Here is a 12,282-nt window from a genome sequence, read left to right as displayed (position 1 = left end):
AAAGCTGAGGCTTGTAAATGTGAAATAGTCATCCAAGGAGACATACCTTAGGGAGCTTTGGAGTCGCTGTGACAGGCAATTTGTATATTGCTTTGTCATCCTTGGATGGACACCTTTGGTCAAATCTGCCCAGAGACCCTGCTTACCTCTCAGTAAGGTGGGAAAATAATAGCACCTATCTACCTCATAGACTGGGGCCGCTGTGAACAGTCCTGTGTGTGTGTGTGTGTGTGTGTGTGTCCTATTGTTGTGAGTGTATGTGTATCCTATTGGTGTGAGTGTGTGTGTGTTCTATTGGTGTGAGCCTTCTAGGTTAACACTAGGGAGTGGAATTGCCGGATGTGAGAGTGCATGGTGTTCTGGTCATCGACAGCACTAATGGTCCTAATACTGTTCAGATCGTATTAGTCTGCCAGGACTATCCTGACTTGCCGTACCAAAGTCATAATATCATTATATCAATGTTTCCTTATGTAACTGCTCATTCTTAAGTGGCCTTACTATATTTTATCATAATTTATATAAGCATTCATTATTTTTCCATAAATACTAAGTCTGGGAATCACCCCTGACGGATGAACTGGGGTATGAGGTACCCACACACACACACATACCCCCTGCCCCGTATTGATTTATTCTGGGGAAAAATTCCCAGGAGCAGAGTCGTTTGATAAAAATGTACAGAGAAAAGAAACTTTTAGTATGTGGGAGTCATGGCTTGTGACGGAAGGGAGCTCATCAGCGTGAGGAAGAGGGAAGTACGCCTTCCTCATTTCTGTCAGCTTGTAAGCTCTGGAATGGTAGCAACAGCTAGGGCAGAAGTCGAGGGTCAGACCCGGACAGTATCCAGAACCAGGGTCTCTTATTTTCTTCCACTGACAATTCTGATGGAGTTCAGCATCGACATGAACCCTCCCTTCCTCGGAAGACTTGGCCAAGGTCGCAGCATAAATCCTTGAGCTCTCACCGAAAGGGACAAAAGGTGTCACATGAAGACAGGCACTGGGTTTGGTTTCATTTCCCACAGGCTTTACTGAGTTCTTATTTTTTCCTAAGTGATTCATGAGCATCATCTCATCTACATCAGCAGCGTGAGAAGGGAGGCTTGTCACCTTCCGATCACAGTTACTGGGACCAAAAAGCTTCATAGTAAGGATCGGGACCAAGATTGGGAACCAGACCCTTTTATCTCCAGTGGCCAATCCTGCTTCCTGGGAGATACAGATGCTTGAGTGGTGTAAGGGACAGATGTTGGCTGGATTCAGGGAAGACAGGATGGAGGCAGACACGGAGGGCTCCGTGTAAAACATCGCTTCACAGTTATTTAGTTGTTTCCTCTTCTACTGCCCTCATCTTGCAGCTTGAGCTGATCAAGCACAAAGCGAGATCCCTGGCACCGGGTTCCTGGTGCACAGCTAAGGCATCCTTCAGATTCAGTACGGGATTTACGGAAAGGCTTCTCCTGGGCAGAGCACGTAGCTACCCAGATATCTCCAGAGAGTTGCCTTCTCGGTGGCTGTGGGAAGCGGGAAGCCGGCTTCACAGCCACAGCCACAGCCACAGCCACAGCCACAGCCACAGCCACAGCCACAGCCACAGCCACAGCCACAGCCACAGCCACACACTTAACTGAATGGAACGTTCTGTGCCCTGTGCAAAGGAAAACATTTTTAATCTGTTTTTGTAACATTGTCCTGAACTTCTAGGAAAGGGTAGCAGGAGATAGCCAAGAGCCAGACGCGGTAACCAGATAGCTGAACTCTTTGCTTCTAAATGTCAGGGTCAAGAGGTGAGAAATATGAGTGCTCACTTTGTAATAACCTGTGTGTATGTGATATAAAACACAAGCTCAGACCAAGGCCATAACCCCAAAGCAGTGAGGCACTGAGAGATTAGAGAATCGTCTAGTCACCCTTGCAATGTAAAATCTTACTAAACAAGTTGACTTGTGAGGTCCTTGAATCAAATCTATGAAGTGTGATATATGCTTACCTCCGAATCAGGACTTCATTTTCAATTAATTATATGACAAAACCTTATCAGGTTATTGCCTTATGCCAGGCCCTGTGCGTGGCACTGGTTATTTGGGGACACTGCCTCTGGCTCTCAGTGTCCACAGTTGACCTAGGTTGTGACACAGCATACAGTGTGGCCAGACACAGATGTTCCCAGTTACATTAATGAGCACCGCACAATACCTCTCCTCGGCCGTGAGCATCTGCACCATGGAAGAACACATACATGAAGGCAGGAGTTCCAGAAAAGTGGCCATATATCAAAGGCTGTATTGGTTCCCTCCTCTCCCACATCTGGAATTTTTCCTGGGGCAAAGGGACATCACAATTGCATCTTTTAGTTCAACTTTTTATTGTGAGATGACTGTAGATTCAGACGCAGTCGTAAGAAATAATATTGAAAGTCCACCCATACCCATTACCTCCCTTGCCCTTATTGTAGTATCTTGTAAAACTTTTGTATGAATAAAAGACAGTAGTAGCATTTAATGTACTCTTCTGTCTATTTAGATTTTCCAAATCTCATTTACACAGTAATACTCTACTTACAATAGGATTATATTCTCTTCTACCTTACGGTAAGTAGAAAATATTGTAAGTCAAAGCTCTGTTTACTATCAAACATTGCAGTGTGTTGTGAAGTATGAATATGATAGAACAGTGTGGCTGACATGGCCGTGTGGCTCTCTGCCTCTGCTCAGCATAGCAAGAAAGTGTTGAGCTGCAAATTGCTAGCCCAGGAAAAGATTACAGTTCAAAGCACACAGGGGCCAAGAAGATGGCTCATTGGGTAAAGGCACTTGCCACCAAGCTTGACAACCTGCATTTGATCCCCAGAATCCACATTGTGGAAAGAGAGAAATGACTCCAGCAAGTGATGCTCTGCCCTACACACACACACACACACACACACACACACACACACACACACACTATGGCACATGCTTCCTTCACACAAAATGAACAAAGGAATGTTTTTAAAAATTCAAGGCACTGTTTCTACCGGATGCACATTGCTTTTGTGTCTTTGTAAAGTGGAAGCATTATAAGGTAACCTATCATAGATCGGGACCACCTATACATATCTCTATGTGTGCAACTTAGTTCTCAGTTATTTAATTGCCTACATAATTCTATCAACCACTGTTTCTAAGATACAAAATAGTTCTATCACTGTGGGAGCTCCGATGTGACTCTTCAGGACCCATATCCATCTCCTGGCCATAACCATCCTTTCAGGTCCCAGCCGCTGGCAACTACTCATCTTCATGTCTATAATTTTAGCACTTCAAAGATGCTGTGTAAGAGAACCCATTGGCCCCATCCACACTGTGGCATAGAAGTAGTTTGCTCTTCTTAACTGTGTGCTCCGTGACATGGATATTCTATGTTGTGTGTTCCATGACTTGGATGTTCCATGTTGTGTGTTCTGTGACATGGATGTTCCATGTTGTGTGCTCCATGACTTGTAGGTTCCATGTTGTGTGCTCCATGACTTGAATGTTCCATGTTGTCTGTTCTGTGACATGTGTGTTCCATGTTGTGTGCTCCATGACATGTAGGTTCCATGTTGTATGATCCATGACATGGATGTTCCATGTTGTATGCTCCATGACATGGATGTCCCATGTTGTGTGCTCCATGACATGGATGTGTATTTGCCTGTTCAGACACCTGGACTGCTTCTGGTTTTTGATGCTATCAATAAACCTGCCGTAAACAATTGTGGATCAGTATCAGCATAAACATATTTTCTTCTCTCTGGGATGGAAGCCCAGGAGAGCAATTGCTGGGTCAGATGGCTTTGCATGGTTTAGTTTTATAAAACCTACTGGGTTTAAAAAACCCAATTTTATAAAACAAAAAACAGGGCAATTTGATAAGAACTTGTTTCAAAAACAAATTTGGGAAGTGGGCTGGAGACATACCTTGGTGGGAGAGCAGTTGCCTAGCATGTGTGAGACCCTCTGTTCCACCTTCAGTACCACAAACAACAAGAAGCGAGCAAACAAAACAACTGGCAGACTGACTGCTGTTCAAAGAGGCCAGGATGCTTTCTGTTTCTATCAGTGACGTATGACTTGCTTGATTTCTCCACGTCTGTGCTTGATTTCTCCACGTCTGTGCCACCACATCTTGCTAATTGTTCTTATTTTAGCCGTCTGGTCAGTGCATAGTGACATCTCATTGTGGTTTGATTTGCATTGCCCTTAGAGCTGATGACGGCAGACCTAATACCCTGTGTCTACTTTCCATTCATGTAGCCTCTCCAGTGAAATGTCTTTTGTATGTTTTACCTGTTCTTAATTGGATTGTTAACTTTTTATGGTTTAGTCTTGATAATTCTTTTTAAATTACCAACTCTCCTTAGATCCAGCTTTATTATTAATAGCATCGTTATTTTGAACTGCCTTGCATACCATTCTTAGTATATGTGCTGCTGAAATGAGCACATACCATTCTTATATATATCAAAATGAATACTAAACATACATGCTACAAACACACACACACACATGAGCACACACTACAAACACATACATACTATTCACACACACAAACATGCATTCTACACATATGTACACAGACATACACACAAACATGTATGCACATGCACACATGCTACTACCCAGGGGAGCTCTTTAACTTTTAACATTTTTTTTTTTTTAGATATTGATTTTATCTTTTGCGTGTCTTGCCTGCATATTTAAATGTTCATCATAAAGTGTTAGATCCCCTGATAAAGAAGGTTGTAGGACACCAGGTGGGTGCCAGGAATTAAACTCAGGTCCTCTGGAAGAGCAATAAGTTCTTTTAACCAGTGAGCCATCTCCAACCCCTACTTAAAACAAACAAACAAGCAAACAAAAAATAAACAAAAACAATTCTCTTTTTTCTGTTTTGTTTTTTGAGACAGGGTCTTGCTAAGTAGTCCTGGCTGGCCCGGAACTCACATAGATAGTTGCTCCTGTCTCTGCCTCCCAAGTGCTGGGATTAAAGACATACACCACCATGCCCAGCTCTCTGGGGAATTCCTTACCCAGTCTAGATACTCATCTTTGTTACATACATGGTTATGCTGATACTTTCTGTCTTTTCATCTTAACACGTTCTTTCACAAAAGCAACAGTTTTAAACTTTGATGAGGTAAAAAGTAAAATATGTTTTTGTTCTTGTTAACATAGCCTCAGATCTACACAGAGACAAAAAGTTGGAGCGGAGCTCCGGTACCTCTGAAGGCTGCCTGTAGCATCTTCTTTGATAATCATTGCTCTTGGGAATCTGTAACACAAAGTCATTGTATTTGCTTTTAAAGGCACTGGGACTATTGGGAGGCAAGGCTATCAGCCTACCGAGTCAGTTTGAGTCTTTCCCCCTTTGTTGGGTGTGTTTTCTTTTGTTTAGCAACATATTGCAAAGTGGAAGTTTTGTGCTTCTGTGCCAAATCATTGCTGACTGTAGGTAAACAATGGAAATCGTTTCCATAAAAGTCATATGGATTATACTATATCAGAAGCTAACTGGGAGGTGGTCATTTGCAGTTGGCAATATACCAAGCTGCTAAAATCAGAGCTTACAATTTTGCTTGCAGTAGGCCACACGGCTTTTGGGTCCTGTCTTAGTTAGGGTGTCTATTGCTGGGAAGAGATTCCATGTCCATGGTAAGTCTCATAAAGGAAAACATTTAACTGGGGCTGGCTTACAGTTTGTAGGCTTAGTCTGCTATTATCACGGTGGTGTGCAGACAGACATAGTACTGAGGAAGGACCTGAGAGTTCTACACCTTGATCCACAGGCAGCAGATGTGTAAGCCATATTGGGCGTAGCTTGAACATAAGAAACCTGAAAGCCCACCCCCACAGTGGCATACTTCCTCCAACAAGGCCACACCCACTCCAACAAGGTCACACCTTCTAATAGTGCCACTCTCTTCGGGCCTATAGAGGCCATTTTCTCTCAAACCACCATGGGGGCCCCAATCTAAACATCTTCAAATTTTGCTATCAGATATATATCTGAGCATAATGTATTTACCTTGAACCATTTGAATAAATTTTAAAAATAGGAAGTATTATTTCTTTTGCTCTCTCTAGCTGTAAACCTTAAGGAGGAAAAGCTCTGGGTTTAGTTCTAGAAATATCTTTCCCAAAGGGAGTACTTTCTGTATAATTTAATTAAAATGGAAAATAAAAGGGGGGGTAATACTTTCCTTCATACACTATGAACTCACTATGTAGAGGAAAGCTGCCCTCCTCTGTCTCCTCAGTCCGGGGGTTAAAGGTATGTACCACAATGCCTGCTGTGGCCTTTACAAATTTAATCTTGAAAGAGTATGTATGTAAAAGTTAGGTTTACATTGCTTGTATGTTTCTCAATAATTTTCATGGGATTACTTTGTTTTCCTGGAGTACAGTTTTTTGTAATTTCTTTTGTAACGCAGAATGCTTGCAGTTTTCTGTGGCTTGCTTTTTTTTGTTTGTTTGTTTGTTTTTTGTTTCCCAGGAGTGTTTGTGAAATTCAAAGCTAGGGTTTAGTCTATGACTCCTGTTCTCACTTTAGTATTTCTTAGTATTTTTTTTTTAATGCTGATAAATATTTGCTGTTTATGCTTTGGCAAACCTGCTTTTTGTGGCTTGGGATAAAATGATCTCTAATTTTCTTTTGAAAAAATGAAGTTATAGGTTTGTTTTCTTTGTCTTTAAAAGATAATTTTGGTGTGTGTATGTGTGTGTGTGTGTGTGTGTGTGTGCGTGCGTGTGTGTGTGTGTGTGTGTGTGTGTGTGTGTTGTGCACGAGTACACACCTGCACGGGTGCCAAGCTGTATGTATAGAGATCAGGAGAACACTTTTGAGAATCCGTCTACCACGTGGGTTCCAGGCATTGAATTCAGGCCACCACTCTTACACCCAAGCTCTTACCCTCCAAGGCTCTTGCTTTTAAATCCTACCTGACATTGATTTTTTTTGTGTACGATGTGAGCAAATCTCTCTTCTCTTATGTGAAAAAGGCAAATTATGCCATGGATTTCTTAAACTCCTGTCACTTTTCATAAACTTCTGTCTTCCTCTGGATGAAACTCAAAGTTCTGAAAATGGCCTAAAAGGGTCTCATCCTCTGAGACAGCCCCTCCCACCTCATCCTCTATGTGCTCCCGAGGGAACATGGTCCTCCTCCTTGTTCTTCCTTGAGTTCCTCTCAATGTGCGTGCTGCAAGTCTCCTGACATGTTCATGTGTGTGAAATTCCTAGACTCCTGCTTGTCTTGGTGAGTGTTTCATTGCTGTGAAGACACACACTGACCATGGCTTATAAGAAGTGTAGTAAAACCAATTTACACTTGTCCCCGTCTAGCTTACAAATGAAGAGACTCAGACTATGATCATTTTATTTGGCTTTGACAATTACTAGGGGGTAATACCTAATTTACTTTTCTAACTGCTGGCCTGGCTACTTCCCCAGCAGTGGACCCCAAGTACTGGCTGTTTCTCCTGGCCATGTGCCCATGGTCCATCTCTTGGGGCAGCTTCCTCCTCTTCTTCCTCCTCCTCCTCCTGTAGCATCCTTCTCTCCCTCTCCAACCTCCAACCAGGTAACTCAAAACCCACCTACCTCTAATCCCTCGAGTAATTGGTTGTAGCCATTTTTATTTAACCAATAGTTTTTTTTTTTTATGGTTAAGAATTTTATTATCAAAATTATTACATCTCTTGTGAAAGTTCAAATGTTACAGCAAGGTGTAAACACTCCACTTAAGGAAGAAGCAGTGCTCCTTCCCTTCCAAGAGTCCCCCCTCCCCCCCCCCNCCCCCCCAGAGGTCTGGTCTTGACAGCACCCTGCCCACACAGAGTGGCTGGGGTCTCTGCACGTGCCAGGCAGGGTGAGGGCCGCCTGCCCGCTGGCCTCTCCCCTTGGCTTTTAGCCAATGGGAGAATGCAAACCCCAGCCCAAATGGAGAGATATTTACATACGTTTTATAACCAATAGTTTTATATTAAGGAACAAGGTTTGCACAACAAAAGCTTCAGGTACAGAATTTAGCATTACAATACATAGCAACAGACTAAACCTCAATAAGGAAGTATTTAATTGGTGCTGGCTTTACAGGTTCAGAGGTTTAGTCCATTGTCCTCATGGTGAGAAGCATGGCATTGTGCAGGCAGACCTGGTGCTGGAGAAGGAGCTGAGAGTTCTACATCTGGAAGAGAGAGACACTAAACTTGGAATAGGCTTTTGAAACCTCAAATCCCACTCACAGTGACTCATTTCCAAGGAAGACACATTCCAAAACCTTTCAAATAGTGTCACTCCCTGGTGACCAAGCATTCAAATCGATGAGCCTATAGGGCATTCTCATTCAAACCATCACATCTCTCACTTCCTAAGTCTACATTCCTCATACAAACAGTCACTCCCTAAGTCTCTGCTCAAATATTGCCCTATCACAAAGCTTCTCTGGACATCAGAATTGAAATCTCTCTCTCTCTCTCTCTCTCTCTCTCTCTCTCTCTCTCTCTCTCTCTCTCTCACACACACACACACACACACACACACACAGAGTCACAATCTCTACTTTTTGCATGGAAGAATTTACCTGAAAATTTCTCTGGACCTAGTGTATGTATGTATGTGTGTATGTATATGTATATACATATGTACATACATGCGTGCATGCATGCATGCCTGCATTTTGTGTGTGTGTGTGTGTGTGTGTGTGTGTCCGAGTGTTTTATTTTAAAGGTTCTTTTCCCCTTTAAGTTGCTTTAGATTAGGTTTCTGATTCTTTTTAAGTTTTAATAATTTACTCTACTTTTGTGGCCACATTTAAGATGTATACTTAGTGAAAAACGATCAACAAAACAAACAATCCTCCCATCTGCCCTGTAGCTGCCCAGTTCTCCTTTCCCGACTTAAGCTGCTTGCTCACTTATTCCTGTAGCTTTTTTTATCTTGCCAGAAATGTGCCCTGTATATATAAGCACAAGCATATATCTATATTTATGTGTATGTATGTATGTATATGTATCTGTCTATATTTCTATATATAGATATGACACACATTGCACTTTCAATAAATGGTAGAACACTCTATATTCTCCAGCACCTTGCTTTTCTTCTCTTAACTATACATGCTAGAAATGATTTCACAGAGGGCCATCATATCTGCTACACTTGTCTAATACTCCACTAAGTCTACATGCTTGGCTCCCTGGTCTCCTTGTGAGTGACACATAGGTCAGGTCGTCCACCGCCTTTGAAATGGCCTCCTAGGGAGATTTCCTTATCTTTCATCAAGGCCTCTCACAGGACTACCAGATAGGTGTCTTAGACTTCTATCCTGATCTTGTCAACTCCTGGTTCAGGAAGCCCAGCAGCTTGCCAAACACCCACAGAACAAAGCTGAACTTCTTAATGTTGAAAGTACATTTCCCCCACCCCCTACCCCCACTCTCCGTTCTTCTACCTCATCCCTTTGTGCCTGAAGACACCCACTAAACCGACACCTTGAGGGTTTTTTTTTTGTTTTGTTTTGTTTTTTCTCTCCCTAAATGCACAGACCTGTTTTCTCTCAGCCAGCTAGGGGGATAAACACCTCCTCCCCTCCCTGTAGGCAGATCACACTGCACTCTGGGCCTGTTAGGATGAGTGATTTAAAACCTGCCAATCCGGTCTCAGAGGCATGTCTGACAAAACCACCGGACCCTGTGTAGTGAATTTGGGGGTTAGGCAACCGATACCACATTGATTACCAATCAGTTCTTTTTCTCTTCAGATTCCAAATTCCTTGTGGGCAGGGAGCACTCGCTGGGACTAGAGAACGCTCAAGGGGAAAGATGTCCCGGTTTCAAAGTAGCTTACAACACAGTGAGTCACACAAGCACAATTAAGATACACAACACAGTGGGAGTGCCGCTCCGTGGAATACTAGATGGGAAAATGCCCCTCCGTCCTGGAATCCTTAGTCCACTGTCCAGGTCCAGGAAAGCTGTCCAGCAAGTAAGTGTGCTTGTTGAGTGATTGATTATATATATTTCATTAAGGCATCCGGCAACCTCCTGTGTGCTCAAACCCGTCTTTTTATCACACTCAAATGGGTCCATAACCTGTGCCGGCGTCGCTCATCTGAGCCGGGGGAGGCGTGGGAGCGCGTGGGCCCGGTTCGCAGGCTGGGAGGGCAGCTGAGCCCGGCACCTGGAGCGGGTCTAGGCGCCGCGCGGGGCGCAGGGGCGGGGAGCGGGGGAAGGGGCGGAGACTGTCGCCCGCCTCCCCACCCGGGCGGCGGCGCAGGGCCGCGGGGTGTCAGCAGCAGCTGTAGCCGCCCGCGCCACCCCCTTGGCCGCGGCTCCGGGGCGAGGGTGAGCGGAGCACGGCGGACAGCTGCCACCCGTCGCCGAGTGGAGCGGCAGCCCCGGAGGACGCAAAGTTGTCAGTCTAAGCGCAGACATGCCGGGCAGCGACACGGCGCTCACCGTGGACCGGACCTACTCGGATCCCGGCCGGCACCACCGCTGCAAAAGCCGGGTGAGGGCGCGCGCAGGGCGGCGCGGGGATGCGAGTCTGCGTGGGGAGGGCGGGGGCCGGGTCGGCTCGGAGGCTCAGCACCGTGGAACCCATCGCCGGCCTCTCCCGGCCGGGAAGGTCCGGGGAAAACCTGCGGCCCGGGGACGCTGGGCCACCGATGGAATCGAAGGCTAGCCAGCCCTATTCCACGACGGTGTCGCCCGGCTCTCCTCCCCGCCAGAGAGCGCACGCTGCCTGCCGGGTCCCAGGGACTCCCAGGGTCTGGCTCCCTCCTGGCACAGCCACCTGCAGGGCTCTGCTTTGCTGCTGCGTCCCCAGCCTGGCAGCCGAGTCCCCTGCACCGTGCGCCCTGGACGCGCTGCCTAGATCAAAAGTCGATCTCGGCCTGGACGCTCGGGAGTTGGGAGCGGTGCAGAGCGGGCGCCTTCGCCACGGTTTGCGGCGTAATTTGCTGTTGCTGATTTTGGCTGTGAGCGAAAATAGCTCTTCTGAGCAAGCTGTGGAGACCGGCCATGGAGGGCTTCACTATAAAGACAGAGGCCCCAGCCCCAGCTCTGGGCTCCTCCTGAGGAACACTTTCCCTTTTGGGAAGCTCAAGTGTCCAGCAAGGATGTGACCCCCCCACCCCCATCCCTTCTCTTTGACCGATTAAAGTGCCATTTGAAACAGCACCTCCTCCACTCTGGCAGGTGACACCTGGAGTTGTTCTCTGAGCCTCCCAACTTCTGGCTTGTCCGAGGAACTGGGGATTCGATGTAGGCTTTCTTGTATAAAGTTCGTAGAGATAGAACGGGCACAGTTTCTACCCCTCCACCTCTAAGATCAAGTTGCGGCCATAAGTGATAGGCATATGCAAGGGTCCCTTATATAGAATGTGGGTATGCAGTTACAATTTGAGACAGTAATCGATTCTCCCAGAAGTGGCATGTTTACCTCATTTCTCTTTTCACTTTAGCGCCTCTTAATCAATTTAGGAAAAATGATTTTAAAAAAACAAAACACAAATTTAATGTGTTTGGTGGAATCGCTCCTGCATCGACCGACTCTTTCTCGGTTTCATTAGAAGTTTCATAACAGTGCACCAGGAAAGTCGTCCAAAACTCCATAAGAAAAACATTTAGAGTTTTGGTTACCTGCAGTCCGAAGTTTGTTTGGGAGGGCAACTGCCTGCGAACCCAGCTGACTGAAGGAAAGGTCTTTCTCTGAAAGCTTTTGTAACCCGGTGGGGGTGGGGACAAACGGAATAGTGCAGTCACAGGTGAGATTGTAATGCTAAGATAATTTGAGAGCCTGGGTTGTCATAACTTAATGGTCTCTGTAAGCAAGCTGGGTTGGCAACTCCTGGGGGCTGGTGAGCTCCTTGACAAACTTGGAATGAGCTTTCCTAAATTCAAGAGTTGTTACCGGTCAGGTGGAGGTGGGAACCCATGCGCGCACACTCAGGTGGGAAATGAAAAGATTAGCTGAACTGCAGCGTCTTCCCCACACCTGTCTCTCCTTAAAGTGACCAAGACATCATGTCAAGGGGATTTTTTTTTTCTTTAAAATCCTGCTCACCATTTTTTTACTTGTTCCATTATCGGTAGGGAGATACGGGATTTGCAAGTAAACTGTGCAGTAAAACTGAGTTAAGTGATGGATGTAACTGATTAGTTTTTGTAATTAGTCCCCTGGGCAGATGAAACCTAGTGAAGAGTAGGAGAGAGAGAGAGAGAGAGAGAGAGAGAGAGAGAGAGAGAGAGAGAGA

General features: G+C 45.3%; 1 protein-coding gene across 4 annotated transcripts in view; it reads left to right on the top strand.

Annotated features, from left to right (window-relative positions):
- Positions 1–12,282, top strand: part of Tmcc3 (transmembrane and coiled-coil domain family 3) — a 268,700-nt gene that overhangs the window by 185,875 nt on the left and 70,543 nt on the right. Inside the window, exon 1 of one of the 4 annotated variants that reach the window (XM_021205095.2) lies at positions 10,351–10,535. The exons of the other annotated variants lie outside the window; for them this stretch is intronic. Within the exon in view, the coding sequence (XP_021060754.1) occupies positions 10,458–10,535 (78 nt within the window). The 5' untranslated portion in view covers positions 10,351–10,457. Of the gene's footprint in view, positions 1–10,350; positions 10,536–12,282 lie in introns of those variants that run through there. 4 annotated transcript variants of the gene reach the window in all.

This window comes from Mus pahari, chromosome 9 (assembly GCF_900095145.1).
Source record: "Mus pahari chromosome 9, PAHARI_EIJ_v1.1, whole genome shotgun sequence".
NCBI lineage: Eukaryota > Metazoa > Chordata > Mammalia > Rodentia > Muridae > Mus > Mus pahari.
This window is presented reverse-complemented; position numbering and strand designations above follow the sequence as displayed.